General features: G+C 45.8%; 1 protein-coding gene across 1 annotated transcript in view; it reads left to right on the forward strand.

Annotated features, from left to right (window-relative positions):
• Positions 1-24,658, forward strand: part of LOC146197884 (neural cell adhesion molecule 1-like) — a 173,078-nt gene extending 148,420 nt beyond the window's left edge. Inside the window, exons 6-11 of the mRNA XM_084591821.1 lie at positions 879-1,020; positions 2,426-2,719; positions 4,723-5,010; positions 17,339-17,647; positions 22,100-22,255; positions 24,648-24,658. Of these exons, the coding sequence (XP_084447947.1) occupies positions 879-1,020; positions 2,426-2,719; positions 4,723-5,010; positions 17,339-17,647; positions 22,100-22,255; positions 24,648-24,658 (1,200 nt within the window). The remainder of the gene's footprint in view (positions 1-878; positions 1,021-2,425; positions 2,720-4,722; positions 5,011-17,338; positions 17,648-22,099; positions 22,256-24,647) is intronic.
• Positions 24,659-25,104: the final 446 nt, after the last annotated feature.

Consider the following 25,104-nt stretch of genomic DNA (forward strand, 5'->3'; position numbering starts at 1 on the left):
AGGCCTTTGACGCTGTCTTATTAAGAGAAACTGACTCTCATTCATACATAGGTTATACTAATGGGCATCATATCGCATCGTTCTTCGCTGCCAATCTCAGTATAGTTTATCAGGGTCCTTTTAATTGGCACAAGGAAATAAAATACAATGAATAAAGCCACTAGGAAAGAAGAATGCCTGTTCAGGAGCTGATGGCTTCGAAAGAAGCTTGTCCAACTATGACATTTCAAACGGTGCCGCGTGTAGCTTGTCTTTCGCGCTCTGGAAAGCGAAATGGAATGCCACGAGCGGTAAACATCGATGACTTCAATGCGGTTTGACGCATTACCAAGCAACTGCTATCTCCTTCGGGCTTTACATCTCTCTGCAGCTGATATCCCTGCAACAATCCTGATCATTTTTCAGTTCATTTCTTCATTTCTAAAAAAGAACGAAGTATCAATGAACTGAAATATTATGGAACCTTTAGGTATACCTCAGAAGACACATAACCAGTGTTTAGATAATATAGTTGTGGCTTAGTATCTTAGAGCAGCCACACTGCTGCTGCAAAAAAAAACTGTTTTTTTTTATTTACGTGTACGTGCGTGTAAGTTTGCTGTTCGCAAACTCTGCCCTCTGCCGGCCTAGCACATTCATGGCATATTGTTTTTATGAGGAGCCTTTCATACTTTGGTTTAGCCTGCAATACCGCTATCAAGTCACTTCTTTTCTCGACATGAAGGTCTTGTGCACTGTAACAGTTCACTCTAGACATAGTTACCGTGTCTAGCAACAGCTTGAATTTTGTGACCCCTCTTCCTTGCTGTTTTTCTGCACCGCGAAAATTTTCTCAATTCGCTTTAAACTGCGCAATCTATTTGCTGCGACATTTACAGGCGATGCACATAGGAAACCGCGTTCTCTCAGTGGTCGCCTACACACCGACGAGAGAGGACAATGGCAAGCGATTGCGCCGCGTTGCCGAAAATCCCATCATGAGCAGTTTCATCGAAGAACCTTACAGCCTTAATGTGCACTGTGAGTAAAAATATATCTATACCATGTGTCCATAGGACGTATCTTGCCTGACGCAACTTATATAGCAAACGCAGAAAATACCTCATAACACGTAACACAAGCGCATTTATTTCATACAGAGCGTTTCTTGATTTACTGGTATCTCCTACTTTAATGCTAATAACACTGATCCACGACTTCATATACTGGCCAGCTATCACCCGCCAGTGAGACAGGAGATTAAACCAAAACACGTACACAACTACATCGCACGTTAGTGTGCATGAAATAATGCTACATAACTACAAAATATCTTTATAATTTTGTAAGCCTGAGCAAGAAGTATTGGAATGACGCGAGACGGACACCGATTGACGCCACAAGGCGCGAAAATATAAATGTTAAAAATTGTGAGCAAATTATACACCTAGTTCTGAGTACCAGTATGCAGCATGAACGATCAATTCCATTACTCGAATGCAGAAATATTATGGACACTTTTAAATTTATTTTATGGATTCTTTAATACCGAATGGGACACCTTCCCCAGGCAATGCTAACCGTGTGGGAGGTCAGATGACGTATTTTGTAGCAGCCCGTTTTATTTTCATTTCATTTGGCTGCAACAACAATCCAAACAATATCAGCATGCGGCGGTAAAAGAAACCACCTTATTGTAAACACTGCCGAACTGACCGCATCGCCTTCACTACGGTATACGTGTTGCGCAGTCACGGTGAGGTTCTGCTTAGACGGGACGGCACCGACAATGGAGCTTGAGACGCCTCGTCTTGTTTCTTCACTGTAAGCGCCGACATTATTGCGCCAGTGCGGCAAAGCAGTGAGAAGCGTTTGTGATGTAAAGCGTATAGTAGGCAGATTTGTGCAGTGATTATTCCTTGGAACATTCCTAGGAACACGCTAGTGGCAGAGTGTCACATGAAATGAAAATGACATTAACCACTAAATTACAAAACCGCCCTCAGCAACGGTTGTGGTCATTTTACTCATTACTTGCCATACCGTATGAAAGGTAGGACGATTTGGAGTTCTCCCTAGCTACCTTCAAAACTAAATGATGGTTTGGTTTGGTTTGTGGGGTTTAACGTCCCAAAACAACTCAGGCTATGAGAGACGCCGTAGTGGAGGACTCCGGAAATTTCGACCACCTGGGGTTCTTTAACGTGTACTGCCATCGCACAGCACACGGGCGCCTTGCTTTTCGAAGTGGTGCTACACTGATGGCGTTGGAGGAGCCCTTTGATTTAACCGTGAGGCTCCAAACCATCCACCGTTATATAAATCATATAAAAGCTTTTTGTCGTGAAGGCAATGAGTATGACTCTCCTGATCGGGTTCTGACGATACCTGTTCTTAGTGTAAAGTACATTTGGTGCTGATTCCTTTTTTTCGTCGGGTGGTGCAGACAAGCCACTGGTCACCCTCCAGGTGGGCAAACGACTACGGTTGGAGGAGATTTACGAGGGACAGAACGTGTACCTGGAGTGCAGCATCGATGCAAATCCGCGCGTGAGTGAGGTCATCTGGCGCTTCGATGGTGTAGAAGAAGTCCACTCTGACCCCGCGGGCAAGATCATCACGAGCAACCAGTCGCTCGTGTTCCAGGCCATCCAGAGGGTGAACGCTGGTCACTATACATGCGCTGCCATCAACAGCGAGGGCGAGTCGGTCAGCAACGAGCTCCGGCTTAGAGTGCAATGTCAGTATCTTTTTTTGTACGTTGTCATCTGTTCTGCAAAAACTGAAAAATGCAAATGTAGCTCCGCTTAGGCGCGCCATCACAGTAGGCAAGAAAGAGACTAACATCGAGAGGTGGTTGGTAGTGTTTTCTCTTGAAAAAGACATTTTACAAACAACGATTAAGCAAAATACGGAAAGAAGTGAATTCTTGAGTGCTGGTTAACCATATCTTCATCCCTACTGGCAATTTTCACGACCTCTGGACAGTAAGACCGTAGGAATGATTATGGCGGTGGTCGACCTGGATGATTAACAAGCTTACTTGACTACATGCTTGAATCACGCTCTTACATTGAAGGTGAGCACTTGGGAGCTCTATGTTTTATAATAGTTGGTGTGAGCCAAAGAACCGATCACATTTTGAAGGTCGTCGAACTGTGTCTACAAACATTCATCATGTGAGTAAATTCGCATACGATCAGCGCTCGCCTCAAGAGCCTTTTTAGCAATGTCAAGGTTGCCAGCGCCGAATCTTCCTGGATATCAGGAAGCTCAGAAAAATGTGATCATGTGTTGAATTCAATGCTGTTGTGTTGCTGGTAACGGAGGCTTTGAGAAATCGGCGTATGACGCTGAAAGCTAAACTCGTGTCACTTTCGACTGTGGTCTGCTTGGATTACGAATAAGGAAGCCGAACTCCGGTGCAGTTTGCTTGTGGCCGTTACTTCGACCTCAATTATCGGGCTAGCGACGTCGTTGTGCGTACTACCGATGTATAGCAGGCTAAGCGGAATACTTTAAGGTGGTGGCGGACGGTGCAGAGAAGCAGATCCTAGAGCGAAAGGGCTGTGTTTAGGACAATATTCACATTCCTTGCGTCTATTCCTATGAAGTACTTCTTACCGCACACACAGGACGCCAAATAGTTACTGTAAAGTATCACTTAGTTAGCACTGCACTGGATAGCTTGAGCACTTTGAGATAAGCTTGATGGCGTTTCTACGTAAAGACGTGAACTTTAAGTATGCCCCCGTAGGCGCGACAGCGCGATTATCCCAACCGAGCTTCTCTCACTCTTCTCATATGCCGCAAATTCTGTTCCTCTGCATAAAATACGTAAACCGCAATATCTCGGTAGGCATATTGGAAAACTTCCTCTTCGCCAGAATGTTTACTACAACGATCCCCCCCCCCCCCCCTCATGTATCTTTTCCTCTCCCGCTGGCTCCTACTTACTGACTGAAGTCTGTTCGCTTCGGTGTTTTATATTGCGGGCAGTGGAACACACGTGTTTATAATACGCAAGGACCAGTGCGAAAGTATGCAGAATGAAAAATGCAGACAATTCAAGCTAACATTTGGATGTCCTGCGAAAGCGTCGTGGTCTAGGTTTTGCGTTTCTGTTGCCTAGCTTTGTATAGCTGGCTGGAATATTTGTCGCCAATTAAATCTCTTTTACCGTTTGTCTGCACGGCTGAAGCACCTTACAGCGGGACTTACCGTTACTTCAGAATAGGTACTAGCATCGCAGGCAATATCTCTTACGTATCTAGATCAAGGGCAAAGTTAAATTCATGCCTGACATTGGTCGTGGCTATCATGTATACAGTCAGCACACGACCAACCTTGTGTAACTGCCGTAGCGTGTGTATACACGCGCATGACTCTAGCACTAATAATGCTCCACAAGCAAGTAAAGGTTTTGTTGCTATGCTCGGGCATGGCTCTAGCCTTGGCGAAGCTGCGCCCTAATGCCCGTCGAATGAGTGTATAGTGTCACAGGCTAGCGGATTTCAAGGCTAGCCGACAGCATAACAATGTCCCGTATTATCTGTGCTAAAATGCCGCAAAGAGTTCGAAAACATGACACCCAAAACAACGCGGGCATGGCGAGTGCCTAGAACATGTATAGAATATCCTTCGCAGTGAACACTGCAGTATCGGTGCTGTTAAGCTCGTCTTCCACTAGCTACTGACTGACACACAGCAGTGACGTGTATTTTCTCTTTCTATTCTGTGCAGACGCCCCGGTATGTGTTCCATGGCAGGCCTTCGTGTACCCGGCGCTGGTACACGAGCTGGTTCATGTGTCGTGTGTCGTGAAGGCGTATCCCAAGGATGTCAGCTTCGAATGGGCCTTCAACGGCAACGGGCGCAGCCATGAGCTGCAGACGTTCATGTCTAACGGTATAAGCAGCATTGCCGCGTACGTGCCGCGAGACAAGGCCGACTATGGCACGCTGCTCTGCTGGGCTGTCAACGAAGTCGGACGTCAGAGGGAGCCTTGCCGCTTCGAGATTGTTCCCAGAGGTCAGTTTTCGCTATATTGTTGCTCTCTTCTCGCATCTATGTAAACACGAGGGCATTCTTCGCAGGTACTAGATTCAGCATACCGGAGACGTACTATATTGTTGCTCTCTTCTCGCATCTATGTAAGCACGGGGGCATTCTTCGCAGGTAATAGAGAGATTCAGCACACCGGAGACGTACTAACGTGCAGTCTCGTCCACTACTAGCTGTAACACGCTCACTGATTTCAATGCGTCATTGCTTCCGGCCCGGCCAAGCAATAAAGCTAAGTAGTAGGCCAAGCGAGGCAGCATGTCCATGTCCCTGTGGGCTTGCATTGATTTGCATCAATTTGTGTCTGCGTCGTCGGACGCAATATTGCTTTGAAAGCAGTGACAATGCTATAGCTAGAAGTGGATGACCCTGTACTAGTATATTAATTTACCCGCGGGATCGGACGCGGGATCGAATCCCGGCCTCGGCGGCAGCTTTTCGATGGAGGCGAAAAGCAAGGTGTCCGTGTGCTGTGCGATGTCAGTGCACGTTAAAGAACCCCGGGTGGTCGAAATTTCCGGAGTCCTCCACTACGGCGTCTCTCATAGCCTGAGTTGCTTTGGGACGTTAAACCCCACAAACCAACCAACCCATATTAATTTACCGGACGTCTTGGTGCACGCCCAGTAGCTGTGGTGAGGTGGCCACAACGCGTGCCAGGGAGGCGCTGCCAAACCAATGCGCGTGTTGTTTAACGTTCAACTCTTTGCCCTTCTAGGACACCATGCGTTCGTGATTCAAGCCTACCCAATGCAGTCAGCAGCCGCGAAAACTCAGTAGAGGTTCGACGCTGCCGTACCTGAATATCAAGCGTCAGCCATGAGTTACTACAGCAATGCGGAAAGACATGAGGGTTGCATGGTTGCATAAATTGTTTATTAATGACATTTTTTACACATAGTGTATTGAGATTTTAATCCAATTCGGCCAAGTCAAAAACGTTTGGCGGTGACCCGGGCCAAATTTGGAGCTCACTATCTGCTGTATCCTCCGCCATGCCTTGCCCGAGTACGCCGGGGACGTCGGAGAACCGCTAAGTCAGGCGCACCTCGTAAATCAAACAACGCTCCTTTGTTATTCGGCCGTGATGCGTATGTATACAAATGCATGCGTCGGCTGACGTGATAAGGCGCGTACCTAGCGCCATCGACTTTACATGAAAACAACTACTGAACACCACATCCCTCTCAAAAAAGACACTTAGTAACTAACAAAAACTAGAAACACCCTATGTCAATGGTTTGATAGTCTTTAAACCACAATGGTGTTATTTGCCTTGTCGAACGCCTCAGTTCTGAAACATCCATTTGAACTGGTGCCCGAAACGATGGCTTTTGAGGTTGGTCATGGTTTTTCTGCCGTGGCTCGCCAAAGTGCACTGATGGTACGGCTTCAGGCGAACAGTTTTTGCAACTGTAGGTGGTGTAACTGGTCGAGGGCAGGATACCAGCCGATTCCGATTCCTAGTGCGTCCATCATTAAGTTTGTAGGTGTACAGACCACGTTGGTCAACAATGGTGAATGGAATTGACTAGCTCAAAGCGCCCTTAAGCACGTAAACTGGCAACTTGACTCGCACAGGCTAAACTATTGTTAACTGAGAATCCTTCGCAGCTCGTCGACCTTCAGTGTAAGTCTTACTTGCTTGTTGCTTTTCTGTTGCTCTGCTGCGGATGGACTTCATCGCTGCCTGTGAGTCTTGGAAAAAGTGTTTACCTGGTGCTTCAACCAGGTCAAGTTTGGTTCTCGGATGTCGGCCGTGAAGAAAGAAGGCTTCACTCCAGTGATGGTATGAGGTGTACAATGGTAGACCCCAAGGTTTTCGCTGATAGCTCCTTTCAAAGGCCGATGTTTTTGTGTACAGACTTGAATATACTCTTAGATTACCCGATTAAACCTCACTATCTGGCCGTTAGCGTGTGCGTGGTAGACTGCCGAATACCCATGAGCGATGCCGCGTTCCTTAAGAAAACTATCAAACTCGCAAGTTGTACACTGAGCATCATGTTAACTCACAATCTCGTCTGTTGAACAGACATTCCCTGTTGAAGATGTTTTGCAGAAAGGAGATTATTTTCGCAGTAGTCACTTTCGTTGCCGAGAAAATCTCTAACCACTTGCTGAAGTAATCAATAGCCGTAATAGCAAAACGTCAATCTGCATGCATATTAGAGAAAGGACCCACAATATGAATTCCTAGCTTCTGCCAATGTACTGATGAAAATCCAACTAGCTGCAGAGGTAGTGCCACCGGTTTTGCAGACTTGCAAACATATTGGCATATCTTGCAAGCGGCAATCAATTGTTCTACTTGGTTGCAGATGGCGATAGGCCACCAGTACTCTTCACGTAATCGCTGTTTGTCCTTGTTATTCACAGATGGAACTCGTGAGCTGCGTCAAGAAGCCGTAGTACGAGGCAAGAAGGTACGACTAATTTGTCCCCAAAATGCAAGAGGGTTCCAACAAATGAGAGCTCAGACAGCTACCGATAGAACGGAACGGTCTGAGCAGGCCACATCTTTCCTGCAGGTCATGCCGAAGTCACCCACTTTTATCCTCATCGTCGGCTTTACGGGTGGCAAAGGCCGTCAAGCGGTCATTCCAAACCATTTTTTTCCTCACCCAAGCTTTTTCTACGTCAAAATCGGAATCAATATGCATTCATTCATTTAACCTGTTTGAACTAGCCGGTCCTGCATCGTTTGGACAATAAACTGTGTATGAGTAACGCATGTTGAAGCAAAACAAACGGTCTCATTCTCTCTTCCTCCTCCGAAGTACCTGGGTGGGGCATCCTTGAAATAGCATTAGCAACAATATTCTTGTCACGCTTCTGGAATTCAATTGTAAAGCTGTATATGTATGCAGCCTAGCGTGCCACCTTGCGATCCGTAACGGTCTGCATCCTACTTCCTTGGTACTTAGGAGTATGACGAGGGCCTGGTGGTCGGTGCGTAATATGAATGGACGACCCCAAAGGTATACTCTCCAGTATTCGCATGCTCATAAGCAAGCAAGGGCTTCCATTTCCCCAATAAAATATTGCTGTTCCTGGGGGGTAAGCCTGCGAGCAGCAAAAACAATCGTTACTAGCTCTTCATTTCTTGTCTGCTGCAACACTGCTCCTAAACCAATAGATGAGCCATCCGTAGTGACAGCAATGCCACCTACAGGATCGAATAGCTGCCAAGATCTCGTGGCCAAAGAACTTCCAAACTGCTCGAAACATGCTTGCCCCGCAGGAGTCCCAGTAATGTGGCATTCTTATGCAGCAAGTCACGGTGAGGCTCAACAACCACTCCACAGTCAGGTACAAACTTGGCGTAATAGCCTACTATATGCCCATGAATGAGCGCAGGATAGAGACATCTCTATTGGTGCTGGCACAACCTGGATGGCGTTCATGTTGCTGTGACCAAGGAAGTCGATTTCTTGTACAATGAAAATGCATTTCCCATTCAGCTTCAATGCAGACTTTGAAATCATGTGCATAACTTGTTTCAGATTCTTGAAGTGTTCCTCACATGTGCTTCTATACACAATGACATCATTTATGTAGCACAAAGTGTTCTTGCAGTCCTGCAATATAATGATCAATCATTTTCCGGAAAGCAGATGGTGTTCATGCAAGACCAAAGCAGACGCGTTCGAATCTGTACGATCCACTATCAGATATGACGGTAGTCAATTCTGTTTTTATGGCTCAGAAGGGATTACTGGTTTGCGGCTGCTAAATCAATCTTGGAAAATACCTTGAACCTGAAGTTTGTGCTGTAGTTTTTTTTCGTATGCGGCAGTGGAAATTTGTCATCGACAATCAGGTTGTTCGGTTCACGCAGATCGACACAAATTATTTAGCTGTTTTTCTTTGCAACTACTACGATTGGCGACACCCATTGAGACGCATCAACCATTTCTATGACATCGTTTTGCTCAAGGCTCTGCAGCTCTTCACGTACCAGGTCTAGTACCCAAAATGGCAAACGCCGTAACTTAGCAGCGGCAGGCGTACCTTATGAACCAAATCTGTTGCCAGCCCTAACTTTCCACCGAACAAGTGCGCAAATTATCAAAACAGTTGAAGATCATGTCCTTGAGCCTCTTGCGTAATATGGATGCATTGCAATGACATATCTTTGATGTGCAGCCGCAGTGCATCGATAGTGTGGATGCCGAGGATGCCAGTACCATCCTTGATGACACAGAAGAGTATCTCGGCGTGCCGACCCTGGAAGATGACTGATGCCGTGGAACACCCCTCGGTGCTTTTTCTGGGGAGAGAGAAATCGTAAAGTGACCATGATGTCGGCTGCAACGGAAGGCGTTCCAACCTTAAATACGTGACGGTGTACAGAATCCACACAGCAGAGCCCGTGTTTACAAGAAAGCTTATGGATTCATCTTGTGTGGATTTCTCCTTCGCTCTGCCGGGCGAGGAGCAACACGTTGAGATCGCCAGATGTCCTGCAGCCATCGATTTCTGGGACATCGAGAGCCTGCTCGTTTGGCACGGTGCTCCTACAGACACGCAAAAAAAAAATGTCCTCATTTACCGCATTTGATGCATATTTTACCCCGTGCCTTGCATGTCTTGGAATCTGCAAGATGCCGTGAAGGCCCCGCAATAAAAACTGGACTTGTGCTGCTGCGGCAGCGCTAACCGCAATTCTGTACGGCATGACATCTGATGTTTAACCACTTTTTTAATGCTCTCAGGTGATGACTGCAGCTCAAGTCTGTATTTTGTGGCTTCTTTGATATTCTTCGCAATTGTCAGCGCACGTTCAAGAGTGAGCAAATTGCCTTCGAGGAGTAGGCATTGCCGAAAAACACGGTTGCACATATTTGCTCCACGTTGGCCATGAATAAAATCGTCAACCTGCTTACCGAAGTCACAACTTAACGCCAGCTAGCGCAACGCGTGACAAACGCTTCTGTGGTTTTCCCAGGTAGTTGGGTGTGTTGTCCGAACCGATGCCGCTCCACGATGACGTTCGTTTTAGAACTGAAGTAGGTGTCCAACTTAGCCACTGCTGATCGTACTCGTCACTTGGGCCGCTTTCCCCCTTTTCCATGGTGCACTGCGTGCGGCGCTGACGGTTTTTCCTCCGGAAAAGCGTAGTACAAGCGTTGGGCATCCACGCACAAACAGTGTAGCTGAAAAGCTTTGCGGCTCGCAAGTGGATTGGTGTCGCTCCCCGCTGCCAGGAGACAATTCTTGAAAAGGCGGCGTCACTGCATCCATGAAATGGCGAGCTTCCCGAGTGTTGACAGGCACTCGGGAGTTTGGTGCAGGCTCATAGTTTCCGCTTTCAGTCACTACACTCCTCGTCGCCAACTATTGTATCCTCCGCCATGCCCTGCTCGACTACGCCGGGGACGCCGAAGAATCGCGAAATCAAGCCCACCTCGTAGCTCGAACACTCATTTATTCTTCAGCCCTGATGCGTACATACACAAATGCATGCGTCAGCTGACGTGATAACGAGCATGTCAAGCGCCATCTAATTTACATGAACACAACTACTGAACACCACACTATTGTGTTTACTCTTGCAGAATTAGTAGGGGCATCGATTCTGGTTCACATCTGCAGAGGTTAAATTTTGAGGATGGCCCCGGTCAAATTATTCGGGTGGCCCATGGCAGATTTGGAGATCGCCATCGTGTTCGCCATAATCGCCGAATTTCGCGGTGGTCTACGCCAAATCGTGAGGTTAGTATTGTGTTTGGTATAGTCTAATTCGGTTTGAAATCAATTTTCCAGCAAATCAGCCGAGGTAAAATTTGCGTGTGGCCCAGCCCAATTGTTAGGGTCATCATCGTATTCGCCATAGCTGAATTGGGCTTGACATCAATATTTTGTACACACAGCAACGCGCCCTGGGCCGCCCGTCTGCGACAGCAATGGCGTACGTGACCAGCTCCATTCCTTCATTAGGGGTTTAAAAGTGTTTGTTCTCACCGCGTGGTTGCCGAAAGGTTGCACCCATAGGCGAGCGATTCATTCCGCCATCGAACAACAACCATAATCCCGCCTCGTGCGGCAGATTCCCATACGATTCTTCTTTTTTTTTCGTGGCTCTTTTTTCAATCATTGCCCCGTGAAAAGATCCTGGCCGGTGGAAAATTTCCTACCCATTGCAAAACCGACGAGTTCTCGGGCGGCACTAGTAATCGAACATGATACCGCCCCTGGTACCGCCAAAAATCGAACCTGGTACCGCCCACCTGAATCCGCCAATTATTGACTGATGCTCTACTACTAGGTCACCACATTCCACATGATGATGTGGCCTTAAGTGCTGGGAAAACGAAGGTCCTTTCTCTACATGGGTCTTTTCGGTACAACAGTGATAAATATATAGCCTGAACTTGTACGATAATGAGGCGACAAAACGCTGAATCAAAGCAGTGCGATGTGTAATGTAGTCAATTGATTCAACTTAAATACCTTTAAACTACGTGCATTAGCGCCGTATCAAAATTAACAAACGGGGACCAAAAACTTGGCGGGACACTTAAGTTCACCCTTGAAGGCCTTATGAAGCTACGATAATGGCCCCCATGTGCAGCTCCCTTGGCGGGTCCTCCTTCGAGTGGAGGCAATTCGCTACTCCCGTAGGCATTGATTTTATAATGTGTAACACATACCAATCCGCACAGGGTCGTAGGCTACCAGAATTTCTCAAAGGCCATCTGACATAAATATAAGCTCGGGCACGCTTTAGCCAATGTGCCTGAATGTGCTCTTGTGATATGGATGCAGTGTGTGTTACTGGAATTCATAGGTCTCGGGTTCAATTTCAATCTCATCTTTCCATCTCAGAACCGCTACCAAGTTGACTGCTTCCAATTCAGATAGCAGTCTTTATAAATTACAGTTGACTGCTGCCAATTCAGGTAGCAGTTTTCATAAATTACAGTGCATGTCACATGCGAGATACTACTTGCAAAAAAAAAGTGCGCGTGATTTTCCGCTTACAACAGCGCGCCTGGTTTATTGCAGAGAAGGAGCCTTGAAGTGATTACGGTAATACGCGTCAGCCGGAGCGAACGAGGGTGACCCCTTTCTCCTGCCAATGCTGTATTGTTGTCCTCTACTTTGCACCTATACTGCCTGTCATTATCATCAACCGGATTATACCCCCACAGTGCGAAGGCATCTCCCATATTACTCCATTAACCCTGTCCTGTCCTTGCAGCATCCATCTGACCCCTGCGAACTTCTTAACCTCATCCGTTCACCTAACTTTCTGTCTGTTCCATTCTGCTCCTAGCTTCCTCACTCCCCCCCCCCCCCCCCCCCGCCCACCTTCCAAAATAGCCGCTTCTGGATTGCTAACCCACTCCCAGTTTCTATTTCCTTCCATCTGGCCACATTTCCAAACTTCCAAGCCAACCTTGGCGTTTCACTTTCTCTCCCTCTGCCCTCTCTCCAAAATGAGCGGAACCATTTTCATCTCTCCGGTCTGCCACCTGCTAGTAGGGGCAGGTGGCCGGTTACACTGGTATTTATAAGAACGCCAACGACCCGCAATGTAGAACTGCAGCCTAAGAGTTGCGCTCTAAAAATCAAGAAATTCCTGAGCACTTTCAAACAGCACAGTTTCCCCAAAGAATCTGAAAGTAAGCATGAGTAACTCTTGCCAAATACATTCCTTAGCCTGCTCTGTAGGAGAACAGCTGCTATGTTTCCGGAATGCTAGTTCTTGATTATAGACAGCATCTTACGAGGGTTCTTATTAGCAGATGGAGTAGATAACGATATACCGATTGCCTCAAAGGGCCACTGTCCAGGGAAAGACCTTTTAGGCGAAGGAGCCCAGTGTTTCGATCAGGTACCGGAGATAGTCTGTGCAAAATGCTACAGTGACACGCGCGCTGCAAAGCAACGAAAATGCAAATCAAAGCTCTCTCATGCTCTCCTTCGGGAAGCCAGCTTCCTCGTTTCCTGCGCTGGCCCGTCGACGTACTTCCCGCGAACGACGTCCATTGGTCCGTCTCGCTATCTGAGGGTGAAGGATGGGTGTCTACCGCTCGCTGCGCGCTTTTCCCTCGCCACGGCCCGAATGAATCCAGAGGCACGCGCTCCCTCGCCCGTTTTCTTTTTCTTTTTTTTTCGCGCAGGCGGAGTGCCACGCCCAACCTCCCGCCAAACGCGGAGGAGGAAAGGGAATTTGTCTTGCGGAGGCTAATCGACCGGGTAGGAGAGTGAAAAACCTTTGCGAGGGAACGGAAGGAGAGAAACACGACAGAATCGGGTGATTGGGGTGGCTGCAACTGTGTTATTAGCTACTCTTTTCAAAAACATTTTGCGGCCTTGCGTTCTGGGGGCGAAGTCTCACAGTCACCGGGGAAGAAAATATTTTCGACCGGAGGGCGACAGTGGGCCTTTAAGAGAGAAAGCTGAACAAGATTAGCTTCAAGGTTTATATTTTTCTGCAAAATCAGAGTACACTAAAAATGGGGTCGTAATAAAAGGCAGCGATGGCGAGGGTTTAGGTAAGAATCGAACCCGCCAAGATTATTGCCGAGGAGTACAGGACAACCTTTGCCTAAGCCATGGGGACACGTCCTTACAGCCTGGTTAAGGCGGGGCTTCATAAGCATCTATACTGGATAGCATTTGACATAATTAACTAGCTTACAACTGCATGCTAATGAATATGTGCGAGATAATATAGGCACAAATTAGGAGGTCGGGATTAATAGACTAATAAATGCGTGTACGCCTGCGGGCATCTACAAAATGGTTCGCAGACCGGAGACATAATGCCGTCATTTTGTGCACTAAAGTGGAGGTTGCGTCCCCATGTTTTCACACAAACCTTTCCTTAACTTTCTCAAGCTTTGAAGACTATAGGTTTTCCTCCCTATTACATTCATCAAATAATTAATCAACTAACAGCCATCTTGTTGATTATTTTACTATGTGAATTAGAGGCTTGAAACAAGCGACAAAATTCTTGCTAAATTGGACGGCTGGTGGTGTGTGGAGGGTTATGATTGGAGAGGTTGAAGGTAAGGTGGAGAGGTGAGAGAAAGGTAGGGTTGGGAGATGACCAGTGGGCTGTGCTTTTGGAGGCCAGCTGGTTCCACTGGAATATTGAAATGACTTTCTCCACCGGCTTTGTGACAAGAGCAGTTACGTAGAGCTCTACTTGAGGCTTCCTTTGATTTAAGTCCTTAGAATGTTGCAGGTTCCCAGGGGTGTGCCCACTGGAGGGTGCTCTGATGCACTGATATTCGCTAAGGGTGGTGATGATGTTGTGGCAGTGAAAATTGATTAAAATTTTAGAAGTGATTTGTTTAAAACTGGTTGGTGTTGCCAAACACGCACGCGCGCACACATGCTAGCACGTATGAATACACGCATACACTGTGCGGCTGTGTCGCTGAAGAACATCTTGAACTTCCATCTCGTTAGCACCGAGAGCTAGCAGGAATCGTCACTGCTTAACATTGGCCGTAGCCGAATATCTGCGAGATGCGTAGCCTATAATTATTGCGATAATTCATTTTGTTTTTCTGCTGTGTGCCCTTCTGGTGAGTAGAAGTGTCAGCAAGGTGGAGGTAGATGACATAGTTGTGTTGTGGTAGGATGCGCTTTGCTTCAAAGATGCAGTTAGGTGGATGTGCAGGTGGGTGGTAGATGACTCCTTTAGAGTGTTAAAGGTGAATGGTAGTGTGGTTGAGAGATTGAGAGATTGAGAGGCGGAAGGACGTAGGCGTCAGGAGGGTGTTTTTATCACGCTTCTTCTGTGCTATGACGATTATGGAAGAGCTATATGGTGGAGATGTAGGTGGTAGATCTAAAAGCTGGAAACTAGCAACAGTGCGCTTAATACCTGATGCCTTTGTGCTAAGACAGTAAAAGCCGAGTAATTATAGGTCATTTAGTAGATAATACAGGAAATGTCTCACCTTACTGCTGTCTCGGGAGTTGCTTGGAGGTAAAGGCCACTCTCTTGTTGCTCCCAAGAGCTGTCACCACTAGCCTATAAACATCAAATTTTACTTTAGCTTTTATTACCGGCTCCTACCAATGGGTTGAAACGCATTCTGCTGTCCACCTGGGGGAGTGTATAAAGGGGGGTCTACCGCAAATCGAACAGTCTCAACATCGTACGCCATGATACTATTTTGTGATTAATACAAAGACAAGAAAAGCAATCATTTCAAAACATCTCTCCATCTTGTATTCCGTAACGAGATAACAACACCTAGCGAAAGTGAAATAATATATCGACTCCTTTCTCTTTTCCTCCTTCCCTGTGGTGTATACGCACACACTACGCCCATCCTTACCGTCCGAAAACAACACCTTCCGGAAGTTTGAGGGAACAAAACAGTCTGTGTTGATGCTCTCGGCATTTTCGCCGGACCGCTTGGTCCATCATTGCCCAGCAGGCTCATGCAGCTGCAAGTAGTCGAAGAGAGGTATTAGTCTGGGCCGGATTTCGAAGCATCCGGCGGCTCAGGTGACAAATTATCGCAATATTCACTTGCTCTTATAGACGCTCGCCTCACACAGAAAGCGGCTTCCATACCCCCAACATGCGCATGAGACTGCTGAAGCGGCAGTGCGCAAAATTGCGGAATGACCGATAGACGCTGGTAACCGACACCTCTTCCAGTCCTTGTTTGCCCAATGGGCGAGCCGCAGTAAGCACACCGCAGAAAACGATGCTTGAAAAGGTGGCAAATTCCTTTGCGCCCAGTAAGGCTAATTAGGACTTGCTTGCTAGGGCTTTCTCTAGAAAACGCGCGTGCGGGTGCAGCATAACTTTCACTTCGAGCTATATTTCTTTTATGTTGTCTTAACGTTTTTCGTTTACGCCTCGGTCGACTAAGCACACTCTCTTTCTCTGTCTAGGTCACTGGCGTCATTCTGCGACGTGATTGGCCGTGCCGGTTGATCAGGCGCATTACCTAATAGCGCCCATCCGTCTCGCCACTGCTAGCCGAGTGCCGCATGTTGATTTATGGACGGCAGGCCGTCTCCAAAGCCCTCGGGTCCGGCGACGGAGACGAGGGAGTAGGGAGCAGAACAGGGAGCACTGGCTTTCACTGCTTGAGCTTTGGGGCTGCCTCGGGAGAGATGCAACAGCGATGCGATGGAATGACGGCTCATGTTTATGCGGCGTCCGCCGATAAGAAGGAGGAACGAGGTCGGCAGGCATGGAAACACGACCTCATAACATGACCCATAACAGCGGACTGCTTTTAGCGAATTATCGACTTTCCGCGGGCTGTTAGCCTCGACTGCTAGCGACCAATGCATTACTCATGCTTCACTCTTCGGCACTTTTTCATTCTTCCTCTTTGGCTTTCTCCTCCCAAACTTTTCCCAGTTTCCGGTGATTGCTATACGCCAGGGGTCTCAAACACGCGAAACGCGGGCCGCATGCGGCCGACTGAAATCAAATAAACGGTTTCGTCCTCAGAATGTGTGCGCGTGTGTGTATGTGCACATACATACATACATACATACATACATACATACATACATACATACATACATACATACATACATACATACATACATACATACATACATACATACATACATACATACATACATACATACATACATACATACATACATACATACATACATACATACATACATACATACATACATACATACATACATACATACATACATACATACATGCATGCATGCATGCATGCATGCATGCATGCATGCATGCATACATACATACATACATACATACATACATACATACATACATACATACATACATACATACATACATACATACATACATACATACATACATACATACATACATACATACATACATACATACATACATACATACATACATACATACATACATACATACATACATACATACATACATAGAAGAAATCTCATTGAACTTCCACCTCGTAATCGCAAAATTTTGCTACCTGGCAGCGCGCAGAGAAAATCTAAAGCAATTGGCAGCGCAAGCGCCTTTTTTCATAATCGCAGCCACCGAAATATTCGTTTACCTTTACTTACCTCCCTGAACAACGTAGCCATGCCGACACTACAGAAATTCTTATGCAGAATCTGTCACATTAGTTAAGACATAAAGCACGCGAGTTACCGTCGAAATTTATTCAAGCACGTCTGTTATCCGGCAGGTGAAGCCACAGTAGCCTGTGCTGTTCTCATCATCGGTCCCGTCTAAACCAATTATATTATTGAGCCGATAATTATATGCGGGCTTGCACGGACATGTACGCCCTGGTCGCCTAACCCTATGTGCTGTGTGCAGGTCCACCGAAGCCTCCTTATAATTGCACGCTGAGCAACCAGACAGAGGATGCCTTCCTGGCCGAGTGTTGCGAGGACCACAGTGGCGGCGGCCTGCTGCAGATGTACAGTCTCGAGGTGCACGATTCTTCCTGCCGCCGGCTGCTGGCCAACCTCAGCGCTGATCGCCCGGCTTTCTGGGTGCATGGCTTGCCTTCTGGCCTCACCTACTTGCTCGTGTTGTACGCAGTCAATGAAATGGGCCAATCGCAGCCTGTTCTGCTACGTGCAGAGGCAACTGACCGATACTGGGATGGCATCACGAAGAATGGTAAGTGTCCTGCTTACCCTACCGCGCCTAGCTCGTGTGAAACTCGACTACTTTAAAGGCTCTATTCCGCTGAATATCCGGTGTCGGCAATGTCGAGGTGTCCATCGTCCCTGTCGACGTTGTGAGCGAAAATAATTATCTGGTAGATGGGTAGTTTACAGGTTTCACGGCTGGCGGGTTGGTTTAACATCACGAGACCACATGACTGAATGAGTTGGCAGGACCTGCTAGCTCGGGTAGATCTTACTTTATGGAAATCGAAAGAGGGATCCTGAGATATCGAGTTGGATATAGGTCTCGCATGCATGTTCGTACGGCTAGGTAAATGGGAGCTCTGTACTACGTCAGGCAATCTTTATCAAATCGAGCCAGTTTTCCAATGCATGCTAATCAGCACATCCTTATGTGAGATAAAGAGGTGCAAATTAAGAAACTAGAAATTGAGAAGCAGCAAAATGCATGTATGCAACTGAAAATCCGCATGGGAAGCCGGGACATGAGCCATTACCACAGTCACGTAATATCCTTGTCCAGCGTCCCCCCCCCCTCCCAAAAAAAAAATGTTTGCTTATATTTTAGTGCTAGAAGATGCCTCACGTTCCCACCATTACAAACGCGTCATGATACGGACGCAACGTAGCCACAATCCCGGATAACAACCACGAGAACTCAGCTGCAACACTCCTACTTCCCCTTCAGCGACCTATGTATGAGCCAGGCAGTGTTGTTTCTCTTGTGTAACCGTGTCAACTGGAGGTCAAAGACCTCTTCGCCAATTTCCAAACTAACCATGTCCTGTACTAGCTGCATCCGTTTGATCCTTGAAAAATTTCTGATCCCATTCGCCCACCCGACTGACTGCAGCCCACTGGTGCGATTGCCCTGAAACCCATTGTGTTATTTTTAGGGCAATACCTTACCTTGCATTTGCACTCCTTGCGTTGTTCATACCCGTTTGTTCTGCATTAGTTGGACTAGGATGTGACAAAAGACACGTTTATTAGCGCTGACTTACTGTGCACTATCTGTCTCGTAATGTTACACCTGAGTTTCCTTTTCATGACACAATGCTTTGTCCTTCGCCCGCATATTTCGGCCCCAGAGCTTACCAATAAGATCATGTAAATACTTTGCTCTCGAAGGAAGATGGGGTTGACAAAATACAAACTGAAAACGGACACGGACTGTTCTAGATGGCCTGCCATTACGTGTCAAATACGCTCCAGTCGTTCGTCGTCCAGATGTGCGATAATTTTCTGCTATAAGTATCTCTATACCACTCCCGATGGTCCATTACATATGGTAAGCTGTTGTTTCTTTTCCAGACTCTCAAAATTTGCTCACATTTTCTGCAGGTAAACTTTTAGATCCACCGATATTTAGTGTATTGATATTGTCAAAGCTGTGTGTAAGACATTACATGTACACTTTGTGCTGAGAGAAAGGTCGTAATGAAGGGCCTTCAAATTTTCACTGCCTACAATAGTTTTCAATGCTCCAAATTCAACCAGGCAGCGGCCACTCACGTCTGACTAAATGGCTTTTTCGTAACTAAAGCAACTTTATTTACGTAATGTACAACACTAGTTTTACAGGCATCGCTCAACATGATAACAACAGTTATCTCTCTTTAAACAATAGCGTGTACAGCCCGTACAATAGCGTGTACAGCCCGTTCGGTTGAAAACGCACTGCCGTCGTAATACCCCAGAGTTAAGAAAGACGTGTAAAAAAATAGGGGCCGGCATGCAACTGCCGCCGGAGCTATACTTAATACCTGGTTGCCAAAGCAGATGGATCCTCCGCGTAGCAAATTTAAAGTGGGTCTCTAAATACAAACGCCATACGTCGATGTCTCAACGCGGAAGCGCACCAAAGGGCATTAGGATGCTATCGCTTGATACTCTTCAGGAGGAGGTTAAATACCCCCTTATTTTTCCCCTCATTTAGTAAGCGATGTATTCTTCATCTCTAAAGCGGATAAGTCTATGTTAACGTTGCCGACAGGTATATATAGTTTTAAAGCACAGCTCACGTGTGCCTCAAATGTTAGAGGCAAGGTGATGTGTGGTGAGTAGAAGTAGGCGGTAGGATAGTTAGAGAGGATGCCGGTAAGCTGTGTAAGGAGACAAACGATTTCATTAAGAAACGCCAAACTATGAAAGCTTTCAATCCAAAAGACCAGAGAGGCTTGCAGAGATATCAAAGCTAATCAATAAGCGTAGAAAATGTAGAAAATTACGCATGCTGTAAAGAACGGGAAAAGCCTTAAAGCGATGAAGAAGAACTTGGGCATAGACAAGATCAAATGTATGCTCTAAGGGAAAGGTAGGCAAAGTCATCACAGATATGAACAAGATAGTCAAAGTAGACCAGTATAGCATAGACAAGATCAAATGTATGCTCTAAGGGACAAGGTGGGTAACGTCATCACAGATATGAACAAGATAGTCAAAGTAGACCAGGAGTTCTGAACTGATCTCCACAGTAGCTAAAGTAGTCAGGACAATAATGAGACGGATGGTAGGGAAAAGCAGTCAGACGTTCCGTCAGTGACGAAGGACAAGGTTAAGAAAGCATTAGAAACTATGAAAAGGGGTAAAGCAGCTGGAGAGGTTCAGGTAACTATAAATTTGTTGAAGGACGGTGGAGATATCGTGCTAGAAAAACTGGCCACCTATTATATGCAATGTCTGGTGCCATCGACGGTACCAAAACTACAGAAAAAACGCAAGCATCATCTTACTACATAAGAAAGGAGACGCTAAGGACCTGAAAATTTTCAGACCAATCAGCTTACTGTCTGTTACGTATAAGGTATTTACTAAGGTAATCACTAAAAGAATCAGGCCAACCTTAGACTGAAATCAAGCAAAAACAAGCAGGTTTTTGGAAATGGTACTCTACTATCGCTCATATCCATATCATCAACCAGGTGACAGAAAAATGCTCAGAATATAACCAGCCCTTATACATAGCATTCATTGATTACGAAAAAGCATTTCACTCAGTAGAAACCTCGGCGGTCATGCAGGCATTGCGAAATCAGGGTGTAGACGAGCCGTACGTGAAAGTGCTCGAATATATATATAGTGGCTGCACAGAAACCACAGTTCTGCATAAAGCAAGTAAATTTCCTACTAGTACTGTTCACAGCTTGCTTATAGAAAGTATTCAGACACTTGAAATGGGGGCAGTTAGGGATAAGGGTAGATCGAGAATAGCTCAGTCATCTGCGATTTGCTGATTACATTGTTTTGCTAAGTAACTCAGGGAATATACTGCAAAGAATGATTGATGAGCTAGACAGGAAAGGTTAAAATTTATGCTTGAAAATCAATATGCAGAAGACTAAGGTAAAGTTCAAAAGCCGCAGGGCGGAACAGCAGTTTACATTCGGTAGCGAAGCACTGGAAGTAGTAGGCGAATATGTATACTTAGGACAGGTAGTAACCGCAGATCCGGACCATGAAAGGGAAATAACAAAGAGAGTAAGATTGGGATTGAGTGCATTTGTAAAGCATTCGCAGATTACGACTAGAATCTCACCGGTATAGCTGAAGAGAAAAGTATATAACAGTTGCAGCTTAGCTGTACTCACCTATGGGGCAGAAACGTGGAGGTTAACCAAGAGTGATCAGCTTAAGTTGATGACAACGCAGAGGGCTACGGCGCGAAAATTTTTAGGGGTAACATAAAGAATACGAAACGTGCCGAGTGGGTCAGAGAAATAACTCAAGGTATTGACATCCTAGTGGAAATCAAGACGAAGAAATGGGCATAGGCAGGACATGTAGTGCGGAAGAGAGGATACCCGGTGGTCGCTTAGGGTAACAAACTAGATTCCAAGGGAAGGAAAGCGTAGCAAGGGGAGGAAGAAAGTCAGGTGGTCGGATGAGGTTAAAAAGTTCGCAGTGATCAAGTGGATGCAGCTAACACAGGACCGGGTTAATTGGAAAAGTATAGGAGAGGCCTTCGCCCGGCAGTGGGTATAGTCAAGCTGGTGATAATAATGATGATTATAATGTGTGGTAGTCGGAGTCTATGGCGTGCCGAAGTTTTCCGCAACGCATTTATTTAAAATACACACAAATCAAGAGGGAAGGAAAAAGAGACAGCGAGCTGTGCTACCTTTCTCTTAACTCCCTGCCGTCTATAGTCAACCATTAAAGAGGGAAATAAGCTACGCTGCGCTGGTCGAAACAGGAATTGAATTCTCGATTTCAATAAGATATATGATGTACTGTTTGAACCGCGAACTCACTAGCACCATAGTGACGACCAAAAGGGTGTCGAATGTATCAATTAGGAGAAAAAACTTGTATAGTTGTGTACTCAGGCACTGTGGCAGGAGTAACGGCGTTAGGTCTCCAATTTTTGTCAGTGGCGATTAGTGAATGCTGATACTGTTCTTGGCGCTTCCCAATGCGCCGTAACTACACCTGGTTGCAGGGGAGGAATGGAACAGCTGCAAGCCGAGCAACTCTCTTGGCGTCATCCTGATCGCCGTGTGCCTGGCCGCCACGTTTCTCACCTTCCTCTTCGCCCTCATAGCACACTGCTGGACCAAGAAGCAACGCTTAAAATCCGACAAGGGTGAGCAAGCTAGTATTCTCTCTGCCCCTTCTCTGCCTCTAGAGGCAACCTCAAAAAGAGCTATTGAGAGTGGAAACACGAAAACTTGCTTCTAGATACACAAGCTTTGGTGTTTACAGGACCTAATGGAAGAGAAAAGCTATATATGCATTTTATGTCGAACTGTGGTTGACAGAACCGGTTGCATAAGCAACTAAGGCATGCACTGACAATGCAGCTACTTATTAATTGCCCAACAAGAAAGCAGCTCTTGAGAGAAACTGTCAAGTGCTCTGTATTTTTAATGTGAAAGGTTTAAAGTCCATTCTCCAGATAATCCAGCGTCAGTAGTATCGGCGTTGTGAAAAACAATCACGTGCATGCTTCCCGGAAGTGCTGGTTGACATGTTACATGGGCGTGCACTGTCTGGTCGTCGGGTTGTGTCACGTCACGAGACTATATGGCATTGCCCATTTGGCAGCCCAGTCGGAAAAAACTACAGCAACTTTTCTGTTGTTACGACAGAATTTGTGTGCGGTTTTCAAGAGTTAATCTTTTCTGACAACAGAGATTCCTGCAGTAACATCATAATTTTCTGTAGTTACAACAACAAAGTACCACAGAACTACAGACTAGGGAAAAGTACTACAGAAAAGGAGTACACGGGCAAGCACACTACAGAACATTCTGACGTTCACGACACAACTACAGAATATGTTGTCATATTTTTGACACAGCTAGCTCTGTAGTTTTCTTTATCGTCTGGGAGGCGCTTCCAGCTTTGATTTCATCTTCAAAATGGGGGTGTGAAATCCTTGGGATGCTGTGTTAGACATGCTCCAGACAGCCTGCTACGTTCGTACGGCTTGGTTAAAGCGGGACTTTACATCTATGACGTGGGGTCTTCGACATAATGTTGTATCTTACGACTGTTTGCTAATTAGCGCTTATGAGATAAAAGTAACCAGAATGAAAATAACAATTCAGCAAGTACTAAATTGCATGTACGCGAACGAGAATCATCGGGAAGAGCAGGCAAACGGGAATCATTGTAACATCCTACCTCCCAAGAAAGACGGAGATTACGTGTCCCTCCAATTTTTTGGCGTGAAGTGTGATCCCTGCCGCAATTGTAAGCATCCATTAGTTACCTTCCAAGCTACGCAGAACTAAAAGCGCATGTAGCCGGGTTGTGAAGGACCTTTACAAGGATTCGATAAGCCCGTTTGTAAAGAAACATATGCAAGTAGTGTGTGTCTTTTTTATTTTTACTTTTATGCATCCGCCTATATTAAATGTTAAACAAGCGTTTGGCTCAGCGGTTCTTTCAGCTTTCAGAACCCGACAGAAGCATGTTTTTTGCAATTTACTTTCTACAAACACGCACTGTCGGCAATGAGACTTCACAGGGCACGAGTCTGTGGGAAAAAGTTCGCCACAGGAACGTAATCGACTACACTTTAATGGGTAACAATATCCAGCCTAAGTCCAATATTCAGCCCAAGCGGTTGGCTTGTAAGCCCAGTAACGTGGCTCTTTGCGAATCCGAGTCGTTCGCAGTTTTGGCAGGAAAAGACACAACGTTTCTCTAACTTAAGTATTTCAGGCGCGCTGGAACTCTGTTTGAATTTAGAAAGAAACCAGATCTACTGTGTATTTTTTATTTAAACAAACCTGTACAAGCTGTATCCGCTGGTAATATTTGCATGCCACTGGATAGATATATAGAGCTGCAATAAATTATTTTTCGAGGATGTACGTCGTGTTAATGTTTGGCTGTTATATAGTACAGTGTCCAGCGGGTGCACTGACGTTGTGCTACGTGCATCTTTTGTCGCAAAATTAAAGCACAGGGGCCTTATGTTTAAGCCGTGCGAAGGCTCTCCTTTAGCATTCGTGTAGGTTCTACCCATGTGTAAGGGTAGGACCACAAATATTTTTACTTTCATAACATTAGGGACACCAGCAATACATTAGTCACATGATATTGCTCAGGAGCGGACCCAGATAACATTTCTTTCGCAAAGGATGTAAGTAGATTACATGAGTGCAGCTTATTGCATTCCTAGTGATAACTACCAGTGCCTACATTAGTCACTTTGTTCTTTCTTTTTTTTTAAGGGACTCCGAATTTGTTGTAATATGTAGAAATTCATGAAAAAAACAAAGATGTGATAAAGAAATCAGTTCTCTAAATTCTACACAAAATATAACGGATAGTTAAAATTGTTTATCAAGCCCGTATATATGCGGCTTCTTTTATCCTTCAATGCGGGCACGAGCAAAAATAATTTAATAAATGTAAGATAGAAGATTGAATTATTAATACAAGAAATTTTCTTAGATTCATGTCTGTCACGTACAGGTGCAACAGCCATTTGTTTGGTTCAAACAGACATAATATGCCATTTGTGTGGTGTGCAGGTGGTCAATGACCATGACTTCGTCCTGAATGCAATAACCTGCGCTTAGGATCACCGACTTCGCAAGCATGAATAGCCAGAGTGTTGGTGTTTGTGGAAACAGCTCGGAGTCTGCAAAAAGTGAGTTTGGGCGCTCGTTCTTTCCAGGTTTTTTTATCAGAGACGGCGAGAGGTATTCTAAATATCTCGTTCTTAAAAGAACAATTTCACCAACAAGGCAACATAAAAAGGGAGGGAGCGGAGACGTGGGGATGTGCTTGTTTATTGCTGCGGGTTAGCCCCATGCAGAACTTCTTGCGCATCTTTTTTCTCTTCTCTTATGCGAGATATTATTTAGAGTGCATGCAGTGATTATTCTCTGAGATGATTAAAAAACGTGGGCTATTTCGAGATCTTATAAGTGCCACAAAGAGTGAGTGCAAGCTAGGTATTATTTCGTGCAGCTAGGCTCTGCATTT

This window comes from Amblyomma maculatum, chromosome 2, assembly GCF_055883805.1.
Source record: "Amblyomma maculatum isolate TAMU_Amacu chromosome 2, ASM5588380v1, whole genome shotgun sequence".
In the NCBI taxonomy this organism is placed as follows: domain Eukaryota; kingdom Metazoa; phylum Arthropoda; class Arachnida; order Ixodida; family Ixodidae; genus Amblyomma; species Amblyomma maculatum.